Consider the following 12122-nt stretch of genomic DNA (forward strand, 5'->3'; position numbering starts at 1 on the left):
ATTTGGTTTCAGCTCCCAGTGCAGCAGAATAAAGAGGATCTAATCAGAGCTCAGGCTCAGCACACAGAGTGTGGCTTTTGTATGAGCAGAACTCTTCATCCAGACTCTCAGATCACAAAACTCAAGACTGCTGCACCAACAAAGACGCAAGGAGACAGAATGACATCACATCCCGCCATCATCATCATCATCTGTCTCTTTACACACTTATGTCATTAGGCTTTAAACCTAACAGCTGCTCTCTTACTTATCTAATTTGATAGTTTTCTCCCTTTACATTTGTATTTCTATCCTTAGTTTCTGCTCTGACAAAAACCTGAACTCCACATTTTAACCACCAGACCAAATAGTTCAAAGCATATTTTCTATTTTTCTAACAACAGCTGCAAACATAACAGACTAAACCCTGATCAGTGTAGGAGAGTTTAACATTATGGTTCTAAGATACTTAAGTTTCCCTCTGTTTACTTCATTGATCACCAATAAAGAATGAATCCTCCTGATGAAAGTGAGACAGATCGATCCTGAGTGTGTAAATGTCCAGTGAGGTCACAGACTGTAGACGGAATGTACGGCATGTGTGTGGTGTCGTCAGCGGAATGTCGGGAACTCACGATGGCCTTGCTGTAGCAGGTCGCAGCCTCCTGGTACTTGCGGCAGAGGAACAGCCTGTTCCCCTGCTCCTTCAGCTCCTGCGCGGTGGAACTCTTCTCCGGGCTGCCGGCCATCTTCTCCACCGGCTCCGCGGGGCCCGCCTCGCCCTGCTTCCCGATCCTGTTCCCCGTCTCTTCGGCTGGCTAGCTGACCGCGTACTGAATGCACCCCCCGTCCCGTCTGGCTTTTACAGGCTGGATCAGAGAGAAGGGGAGGGTTAAAGGTCACGGCGTGCGATCACCGCAATGCACCTGCAATGCGTGTGACGGAGGAGCGAGGTGCAGCCCCCGGTGAAGCCCCGATGAAGCGGCGTGACACACCGATGAGCCGCTCATGTGACAGATAGCAGCCAGCACACTTCACCAGAATGTTGTGTGCTCGCAGTAAAGGCAGGCGGAGTGTGTACCTGCACCCCGCTGACATATTGAGGCGATAACAGAAACCCGAACCGCGACATTATGACAACAAACGCGGGAGTTTAACTCAAATGAACACAATCAACACACAGAGGATGCTCGGGTAAAGGGCAGTTAGCTTAGCATGCCGAGGTATGATGTCAGATTCGCTTCGGATGGTTGTTTTATAGGAACGACAGCGTTACTAGTTTAGTCTGAGTACAACTGTGTGGCGATGGAATGTTTTTAATTTAATCTACAGCTATAAAAATATTAATTATGAGTCTATTAAGGCTCCGCTCATCGCCGCTAGCTAACCAAAGACAACAGCCTGGCTAACGCTGAATTAGCTTTTTTTTGCTAGGCAGTCTGTCGTCCGCAATTGTCGCTCTTTCCACACATAATGGCGCCTCCTTCAGTTTGCGCTTCTCCATACTTTACCTTATAGAAGAACGCTCACATTCAAGTGGAAGATGTTTTCATTTGGTTTCATATCACGTCCTAAACATAATTTTTCCCCTTCTCGACCTGTCATGACAGGTTGTTGTTATGCTGACGTCAAATGCTCGAGTAACGTCACCGGAAGTAGTAATGGGTGTTTCCGGTCGCATACACCGCGACGTATTTTCTTTTTCACAATAATCTTAATTAATTTTAAAACCACATTTCACTGACTCGGTAAGAACTTAACATACACGATATAAATGTATATAAATATATATGTACAATTTGGTAATACAGTTCATTAATAGCGTTTTCCTCCAGCCAACCACGTTTAAATAAAGAATATAAAGTGAGGTAATATCTGCACCGCTACATTTATTAACCCATCTGGATGCCTGTGTACTAATTTAAAGTAATAATATATAAGCAGGGCCGACCGTGGGTGATTTGGAGCCCCGGGCGAAAGTGTAGATTGGAGCTAATAAAATAACTTTACCATAACAACAAATACTTAAAACTGTACACGCCTGGACTTCCTTGCAGCAAAGGCATCAATAGTCGCATCAAACGACAGCTGCCTGGACACTTCTTGTTTAATACTTATAAGTGCAAGTCCATTTAGGCGCTCTTGAGACATTGTGGACCTTAAATAGTTTTTATGAGCTTAAGCTTGGAGAAGCTTCTCTCAGCTAAGCCAAGCATTGGCATTATGATAAAGTAAGTAGTAAAGTAGTAAAGAATTATAACTGTTCATATTAAATGCACCATGCATGCACTTACATTCTTCAGTAGCTGAAGAAGACACTGGAGGATTGTCTGCTGCAGCTTCTGCAGGTGCCTGTTGTGGCTACAGATACTTTCTCAGTGCATCTATAAAAAAAAGAAGGTTTACATATATATTTTTTTATAGCTAACGCTATTTTCATGTTAAGTTGTTATTTAAGACAATGACTGACATACCTCTACCCTGGGCCCGTTTATCCTCCTCCTCCCTCCTCGCTTTCTAAGAGCAGCACCCGAGAGACCTTTCATTATGAAAGTTGTTTTTATGTCTTCTTGACAACAACAACACAAGCGTGCGTGACATCCACCTATCAATAGCGCTAACACTGTGGGGATGATGCGCGCTAGGAACCCGGAAACCGGTTTTGCACGTGTGGGCGCCGGAAACGTCCGTTGCCGGCACGCTTGCCGGTGAAAATCACGGACAACGCGTTTTTGCCTTTAGAGTATTTCCAGCCACCGGATCACTGTCCGACATAACCAGTGGGTCAACATAAAACACGGCTAATGTTACACTCTAATGGAGGATGGTGGAGAACTCTGAGAGATTACAATGAGGAGAGGAGCCATTGTGATTGTGGTTGTGGGTGGGCCCAGGTAAAATGAGAGTAAGGGAGGAGAGGAATTAACCGCAATTAGAGGGCTAAAGGGGGGAATCACATGCTGAGACATTGTCTGAGAGAAGCGAGAGGGACGCAGATGAACTTAGGACTCGACTGCGTACCTGCTCGCACAAAGAAAGCGTTGTAGAACAAATAAAATAATGCATTGAATTTGCACAGAAGCAGTCCCCCCCCTATCATCTTCATGGCTGACCTGTGTGCACAGTGTGTCGCCCCCTGTAAGGGGGCGCCAGACCCACTGGTGTTCAAATCGTCATAAATTCTCTTCATTTCCATCGGAAGTCCTGATTGAAACGAAGTACTGACATTTAACAGAGCTGCAATACAACAATAATAAAAGATCTGACAAATTGTAAAAGAGTAAGTCACAGTAAGTCACAGCTACTCTTGTGTTGTTTGAGGACAATGACTGTGTTTAGACGGCGTAGATTTCAGAGGCAACAATGATTCCACTGCGTGTGGTGATGAGCAGCTTCCAAGTTGCTTATTCATGCGAGGTGGACGATACAGGGGGGACGATACAGGGGGGACGATATTTAACCCGGAACCAGTTTTGCGCGGGCGCCGGGAACGTCCGTTTCACGGACAACACGTTTTTTGCTTTTAGGCATGTATCAGAACACACCTGGGTTTAGCTCTGAGTATGTAGTGAAGTTGTGCATCATAAAGTCATCTTACTCTAGTTGTAGACGCACAATGCAGCCAGGCCGCTACCCCTCCCCCCACCTTTCACTGTAAACAGCGGGTCAGGTGTAGGGCGACAGGTCATGATCTCACACCCACAGATTCAGACCAGAAGTCAAAATAATTATTAACATATTTATTTAAATGTACTTTATGTGGATTGCAGTTTGGCGCCCATGCCTATATATAAGTATATCAGCTTTCACGATGTCAGCGTTATCCTGTATGTAAAGAGCAGAGTACGTGATGGTCAGCAGAGGGCGCTCTACGACCAGAATCAAGCGACATAACTGCAAAAGTGCCTTTTCGTGGTGAAATCAGGATGTAAATGTAACAGTTGTAGGTATATCTACAAACACAGTTTACTCTACACACACGGAACAATTCACTATATGATAAAACTCCAGATAAAAGGAGTCTTTTTTTAGGTCTTTTACAGATATGACCTAATATTGACGACTGATAATTGAAATTAGAGGGCGCACATGAAAGCCTGTCTCTGGTATTTCCTTGACAACAATCCTCTTTAATTTCAGTGGCACAAAGGGACAGATTATGATCAATAATTCATCATACTGATCAGGGCCATCCCACCCATTGAGGGATTCACAGAGCATTACCATAATAGGGACATAGAAGTTTAGCCATGCAGGAATTAGCAGGGCTGTGACAGTGGACGGGGTCACTTTCATTCCCGCCTTGAAGGTCCAAGCAGAGATCAGTGTGTGAAGATTAAGGAACATCCCCTGAGCAAACACACTGATAAAACCGCTAGGGAGGGGGGAGGAGGGGGTAGAGGCTCAAAGCCAGCAGCACTGTGTGTCCCCAGCTGTGTTTACCTATCTACCACCAGTCTGGCCCCTTATCCCCTCAAGAACCCCCAAAACACCCCCCAACCCCCGGACCAGCCAAGTAAAAGACAGGTTTTCACAAAATACACAAAGTATCTCATAACAACAAGACAAAAAAGATACAATCCACATTCTGATGTTCATGTAAATATTATTTGAAACACTCACTGTCCACTTCCCAACAAGCAGCCTCCTCCATCTCCCAAGTAGGTCCAACTGCTGCCCACTGCACCAGCTGGCTCAGCTGCCAGTCACCTTGGCAACTTGACCAGGAAGTTGCCCGGCTCCTCTGGCACAGCTGAAAAGCTGCCACTTCCTGATTGATTCTCCTCTTTCTCTCTGCCAGTGTAGTCGTTTTCCCATTTGGCAGCGGATTTTGCTATTCATCGCCAAAGCCTGTGAAAAGAGAAAAAGGCCGAACACGCACTCCTTAACGTTAAGGAAAACCTCAGGTTCAAATGAGTAAAACAAAAGACGTATTTATCCACAATGGCAGCCCTTTGTTTGGTGGGTTTGCTCATTTTGAGGAGGGGGAAGGCTCATAGACTGGAGACGGTTTGTTCAAGTGGACCTGAATGAAACACTGGCAAACAAGAAGAAGAAGTTTTCAGAATGACGATGAGAAGGCAGAGGAGGGTTTGGTTTGGGATTTAAGTCAGGCAGTCACACACAAGCCCATATTTATACTTCTGAAAGTTGAGACTCTAACATCATCATCATCATCGATTAAACACTTGTGACAGTAGAACCCTTCCTCTGTCCCTGTGTTGTGTCTCTGTTCTGGTCTGCTGGACACGTCTGAACATGTCCGTCACTCTGCTTTTGTTACAGCAGACCATTGTTACATCACTAAAGCGCCGGTTTACAATTACGACTCAGCTACAAGTGAAACGTATCAAATCTCATATTTCGCTCGTAAAAATCGCTCCCTTTTGTTCCATCAGAGGTTAGGAAGTTTGTTGCATCGTGGTTTGAAGTTAAACATGGGATTTCCTGACACAGAGTTAAAGGCAAGTCCGAAAAAAAGGCCCAGCGATATCTGAAGGGTCAGAGGTCGTCTACACACCTCCACATCTCTGATTAGCTTCCTGACAAAGAGAGGGGGGGCGGCTCCTCTTCCCTCCTTCCCCTGAGGATACATCAGTCTCTCCTTTATTCACACAGGCGGCCAAGCAAGACATGGAGTTAAGAATAATAATAAAGTCTAATACAATAATAAAGAATAAACAGAACAGGAAATAGTTCATTAATAAGTCAAATTTATGAATCAATCTGACATTTGTTAAGAAAAGATGCAAATAAACACAATTCTAATACTTCTTATAGTGTTTGTTGCAGGCCTTTATGCTTCCATTGAGGTTGCTGCTTTGAATCCCCCTTTTAAAGAGCAAAAACAAACTGAAGTCAGAGTTTGTTTTTCAGGCTGGTAGTGTTGGTCCAAAAATCTTTCACACCCCGGGGGGTTTGCGGCACGCTGCTTTACAACACCCCCACTTTCTCAAAACAGACACACACACACACACACACACACACCGTGGATGGATGTGTGACGGCTGGGGGGGAGGCAGTGTCGGCTTCTCTGTAGGGAGAAGTGGCGGCGGGGGAGGTTAGTTACAATGGAGGAACGATTTTGGAGGGAAATCAAAACTCTCACGACACCACAAACACACACACACACACACACACACACACACACACACACACACACACACACACACACACACAGAGCTCAATCAGATATCTGACTTCACATTAAATATACACGAGAAACGGAAAATGTAGTTTCAGAGATTCATCAGTGGATCGCAGCTTTAGTTTGTTCGCTACAAAAGCAAATATTGGATTTATCTTTTACAAATTTTACAAATAAATATTGCATTGTCTGTCTGACCAATTAGACAATCAACTTCTTAAACACTTGATCTGCTAAAGCCCAAGCAATCTATGACTGTGACAAGTCAGAGTGAGGAAATCAATAAGGATCCACTGAGGGGTGAAGGCAGCCAGCAGGGGCACTAAAAGTTACTTTCCCTCCCTGCGTGTCCACTCCCCATCCCCCCAACCCTCCTGTCCTCTCTCTCCTCCCTCCTAACCCCCACCCCACCCCAGAGTGTCCCCTCAGGTCATTCTCTCTCTGGGGTCACTGATCCCCACCCGGGCCCGGCCTGCCCCTCCCCCCAAAGAAGCTAAAGCAGACATAATGAGCAAAGGGCTAATTGTGTGTGTGTGTGTGTGTGTGATGGTCAGACAGAGGTGGGTTTTGGGGGGTGGAGTAGTGTGTGTGTGTGTGTGTGTGTGTGTGTGTGTGTAAAAATAAGGCTCAGGAAAAGGCCTTTGTTAACTTTGACTGACTGACAATCCTAGACAGGGCGGTCAGATATGAGATGACAGATAAGTAGACACAAACACACACACACACACACACAAACACACACACAAACACACACACACACACACACAAACACACACACAAACCCTAGACGGTTGCTCGACACATCAACATAAATACACTTTAACACATTAACTTCTGCTGAATGTAACTTGATGGCTGATGATGATTAGTCAGACCAAGATAACAAACACATAGAATAGTCTTTCATCAGGCTAAGCTGAGTCCAGACAGTTTGGGCCGTCAAATGGACACAGCAACACATCAAACACTCCAATATTCCCCATTAGAGTTTTCAGCTTCCATCACATTTGGATGCCTCAGCTTTCACCTCAACATTCTGCAGCACTGCAGAGAGAAGGAGAGTTTGATCTTTGGTTGATATCAGGTTTGGCATCTAGCTCCACCCGTCTGAACGGAAACAAAGCCTCCCTCCTTTACTCCTCCTGCAACAATCCTGCTATTTGTTGTCATGTAAAGTTGCTGATCTTGATCCTAGAAGTGTGTAGTCGGCAGATCCCAAATTGGACGGTAATCAGATCAACGCCGGGAGTTTGACAAATGACCGATGACAAGCAGCAAACCCCCAGAGGACGGGAGGGGTCAGAGCCGGGGGTCAGAGGTCGGCTTTTCAGAATCGCTCAATCGGAGGGCCATTAAATCCTATCTTTGTCCGATTGCTCCGTATGGGGCGGCGGTTCCATTGGACGCCCCCGTGTATCTGCACTGTACAGGCCCGGGCGTGTCTGGACTCTGAGCTCATCTGGATCACAGAATACCACTCATCTGAGGCGTTTCTGTCTTTCCACGTCAAACATCCTCCAATCTGCTTACTGCATGGATTGAATTTTGCTGCTTTAAAACCCAAACAAACACATTAAACAGCACAAACACAACTTTACGGGAACGAGCTCAGAGAGATGAATTTGTGAGGCTTTGTGGTCCGGAGTAATTTCTTTCTCTAATGCCTCAGAGTGTGTTATCTCATGTGTAAAGTATGCCGTCTCCGGGGCGTCTTGTCTCCATCTTTGTTTTCCTACGCCTGCCGTCCAAATTTCCATCACAAACATTTCACCCTGACTGACCCGGTGCTTTCTCTCTGTGGAGAGGCCCTGATTAGCCTGCATACATGTGCAGATCGGCCCAAAATCCTCCAGTCGGGGCCGTGCATGAATGTGCAAGTGTGTGTGTGTGTGCGTGCACGTGTAAAGAGAGAGGTATGAGTGAGTGCCTTTGCTCATGCATATGTGTGTGTGTGTCGGGGAATCCAAGACTCTCCTCCACGCTCTAATTATTCTACAAGTTGCCTTTCCTCTTTTCTCTCTTTTCTTCCTCTCCTCTCCCTCCTCTGCACGTCTCAGTTCAGCGCAGAAAGAAACCACCTCCATTGAGGAGACGTCCAGCCAGTGAACAGACTCTGTTTTGTTTCCCTTTAACTCTGCGCCTGTTTGCCCTCTGTCAGCTTCCTCTCTGTTTATCAGACGAACAAGAAGAAGAAGAGAAGCCAAATAAGCAGACGGAGCTGTGACAGAAACACGGATCTGGACTCTGGGACGCTTCACAGAATCTCAAACAACGACACCAACAACCACTACTCTGAAATACAGCATGAATCTATAGAGAGTAAAAGGTTTAAATGTGTGAATAAGCTGTAGCTGTAGACTTCCACCTGTTGTGTACATTCAAATCCACCTGTTATCATGAGAACATCTAACTGTGCACAAGAGCATCGCCCCAGGGACCTGTGATATGATACCCCTGATGTGTGTGTGTGTGTGTGTCCCTGTGTGGGTATCTGCTTGTGTCGGAGAGTCGGGGGTGGCGGTTGGGGGTAAGACATTCAATTTTGGCGGTCCCCTCGAGGCTTCCCCCCCCCCCCCCTCCTGACAAAGGCTCCTCATTTGCAGCAGATGTATAGTTTTTTTAAAGACAGGTGCCATTGACGTGCCGCAGGAGGGACAACAAAGGTGCAGGTGCCGAGAGACCAAAGGCACGGCATCCCCGAGAGTAATGGCATTTAGAGACAGAAATCTGGATGAAAAGGGGGCCGGGGATGAGTCCGGGTCAGAGCCGAGCGTGAATGGAGCCGGTGAGAGACGGTGCGGGGATAAAAGACCCAGATCCAACATTCGGATTTGGCCAATTCCAATTTCACAGCATTCACAATTGGGAGCCTTAACACATTATAGAGTTTGTAACTGAATACAGCGAGGCGGCGTGGTGAGTAATCCTGACCGCCGGCAGCCTCATATTAAAGCCCAGGGACAGTAACAGCTGAGATTTAGCGGCGATTGTCTTTATGAGACCGTGGAGATGTGAGGGGAAACCTGAGGAGGAACTATGACATTTTATCAGTCTCATTATTGTGCTGAGTGAGCAGGAGAGGGGGGAGGGGAGAGGGGGGAGGGGGGAGGGGCTCCGGGAGGAACAGCGAGGGGTTTGTGCATGAGGGGGTCAGAGTATTGGCATGTGTCTATTGTCTGACCAGGCCATTGTAGGAGGGGGGGGGGTTTAAAGTTTAAAGTCTGCATGTGTGTCTGTGTGTGTGTGTGTGTAGGCAGGCTAATTATATTCTTGCACAGCCAAGGATGACCTGCCCCGCACAAACTCCATTCACAGAGGAGTCAGCAATGTGATGAGAAGGAGGAGGAGGAGGAGGAGGAAGAGGAGGTGGATAAGAAAAACTGAATGATTTTAATCTTTAGCATTTCTTAAATCTGTGCATTTGTCCAAGTGACAGTTCCTCTTTTCTTTGTGTCAGTTTGGAGGCAAAACTGTATCAATATGAAGTTTGTTATTGTGTAAAGGCAAAACTTGTGTCCCGACATCTTTGAATAAAAAGAGAATGTTGTATTTTGTATTGAAAAGGTATCATTTAGTAAAATAAAAGCCTCACTATGTCTCCACTTTCCTATAGTTAAGTTCCCATACCGGGAGTTGAACCCGCGCCACCGCCATTTCCCCCGCCTCACTGTCTCATATTGTTGTGGACGCTGACTGGAACTGGATGTGAAAGTGGGCGAGTCAGCAGCAGACTGGAGTCAGACGTATGAGACGTCCACCACAAAACCCTGGAGAGCCCAAACTCGCCTTGACCGCCAAAACTATGCATCTGCCTGCGCCGCCAAAATTAAAAGAGCCTTTTGTATCGGACGCCATTGTATCCAAATCAGGGGTATTCAAATGGTGGATGTGGCGAAGAGCGCCAACATCTGTCTTTCCTGCAGACGTATGTAAAACACTATACCTATTGTCAAATTTTGGAGGGATCCCTGGTTCTTGTTAAACTTTCCCTCCAAATTGATCCGGCCAATTAGAGGCAGGATGGGGGGCGGGGGAGCGCCTCTGTCTGACCCCCCAGCTGGGGATCCAACAACACTGGACCCATCAAGCCCCCGGCAGGACAGAGGGACCCCGGCGAATGACAATGCTCTCGTTTCTGATTACGAATAGAAACGGAGGGAGAAGATGTGTTAATGGCTGCTAATGAGAGTCATAAATGTGAAGCGAAAGGAGGGGGACGCGGTCAGATAAAGACGGCAGAGACAACCCAGCTGGTTTTCCCTCCAAAAAACACAACAGAGACCGTCGGGACGAGCTGGACGAGCTGGACGAGCTGGACCGCAGCGTAACGACTCCTCCACATGCGCTTGTTTCAATCAAAAGGCCGTGGTTTCTGTTTTTCCGTCTCTATATTTATCCTCAAACCTCACGAGCCGCAGGAAACTTCCTGTAGCATTCCGCGGCCGCTCAAACTCTCTTGACTAAACAGTGGTAAATCTGTGTGAAGAAGCACTTAAGAGGGGAGCGCGGCCTGTTTACGCGGCAGATAAAAGTATTCCCCCGTGTGTGTTTGAGCGCTGAGGAATGTGAGAACCAGCCGCACTGTTGACGCTTCGGTTTAAAGTTAATTTCAGTTCAGCGACACCATCATTATCTGCTCACACTCAGATAAGAAACCCATTGTGAACCCAGCAAAGGCAATACTTATCACTCTCTAAACATGATGAGTTTCTAAGTGTGTGTAAATGTGTGTGTGTGTGTGTGTGTGTTTGGCTCCAGGTTTGAGTCAAAACACGGGCAGAGTTCTCCTCTCTCGTATATCAAAGCCAAAGTGGAGATAAGCTGAAATTAATGGGGACAGAATTTGGACGGAGAAGAATACAGAGGGTCTTTTAAAAACACCTGCAGCCTCTTCCCTCCGTTTCCCTAATGAAGTCCCCCAGGGCCCCCAGCTGTGACCTCCGACCCCCGGCTCAATAATTAGGTTATATTTAGAAGCGATGAATTGAAAATGGAGTGGACTCTCAGCGCGGGCAACCACCAAGAAGACGGAGACATTTTAAACAATTTTGATAAGGAAAACACAAGATTAAAGTTTGATATATAGAGATGTGGGTCATCTAAATGTCCGGATCGCCATGGTGATGATATGCGAGCGCGGAGGCCTTATGAGAGCGTTGTGACGGTGCAGCTAAGTGATCCATTACATGTTTAGAGGAGCGTTAGGAGCGTTCTCAGGGTGTCTCTGCGTGTTTCCAGCTGCGTTTGCTATCAACTCTCCGACTCTGTTTATCTGGTATAGGGCCCTCTAGTATTCAGCGGTTTCCCACTGGGCTTTACACTAACACACACACACACACACACACACACACACACACACACAAGCACACACACACACACACACACACACACACACACACACACACACACACACACACACACACACACACACACGGAGAGAGACGGGGCGAGAGAGACGAGAGGCACCGGGAGAAATGTACTCTCATACAAACAAACAGGATCCTGAGAAAGTGCAATGAGAGAGCAGGTGTCGGTTTTCACATACGGCTCTCATGCGGTAAATAAAACTCACCACTTTCTCTTCCCGGGTGGTGGCGTCCGTTCTTCTTCACGGCCCGATCGACTCTGACAACAACACCGGGAGCCCCTGGCCTCGTTCACCTGCATGGAGAGCTGGGAAAGAGCTAACAACGCTGCTCTCACTGAGTCATCGCAACACAAAACTACTATTACTGTTACTACGACGACAGTTTAGGGTATAGAAGGTAACTGTAGCACACACAGCTCCCAATACCACAACACAGACACTACAACACACTCCAAATTACTTTAAACATCTGGTTTCAGACACATTGAGTCGTCTGGTTTTCACTATGAAACAAACAAACCTTGACAAAATCACTCTCTAATCATCAATAATCATCAATCAATACTTTATTCTGGATCTATATGCTGCAGTTGCATGTTTCCGAATATTTGCACCAAACTGGAATGA

At 46.5% G+C, this 12122-nt stretch overlaps 2 protein-coding genes across 2 annotated transcripts in view; one reads left to right on the top strand and one right to left on the bottom strand.

Annotated features, from left to right (window-relative positions):
• Nucleotides 1-1619, bottom strand: part of stub1 (STIP1 homology and U-Box containing protein 1) — a 4026-nt gene extending 2407 nt beyond the window's left edge. The window contains exons 1-2 of the mRNA XM_076152125.1: nucleotides 1491-1619; nucleotides 615-848 (exon numbers count right to left, since the gene is read on the bottom strand). Of these exons, the coding sequence (XP_076008240.1) occupies nucleotides 615-728 (114 nt within the window). The 5' untranslated portion in view covers nucleotides 729-848; nucleotides 1491-1619. The remainder of the gene's footprint in view (nucleotides 1-614; nucleotides 849-1490) is intronic.
• The window catches only part of LOC143002207 (myosin phosphatase Rho interacting protein), a 203029-nt gene that overhangs the window by 72792 nt on the left and 118115 nt on the right, over nucleotides 1-12122 (top strand). The gene's annotated exons all lie outside the window — the stretch shown is intronic.

This window comes from Genypterus blacodes, unplaced genomic scaffold (assembly GCF_046128005.1).
Source record: "Genypterus blacodes isolate CSIRO-AG114 ecotype Tasmania unplaced genomic scaffold, CSIRO-AGI_Gbla_v1 ptg000055l_1, whole genome shotgun sequence".
NCBI classification, from domain to species: Eukaryota; Metazoa; Chordata; class Actinopteri; order Ophidiiformes; family Ophidiidae; genus Genypterus; species Genypterus blacodes.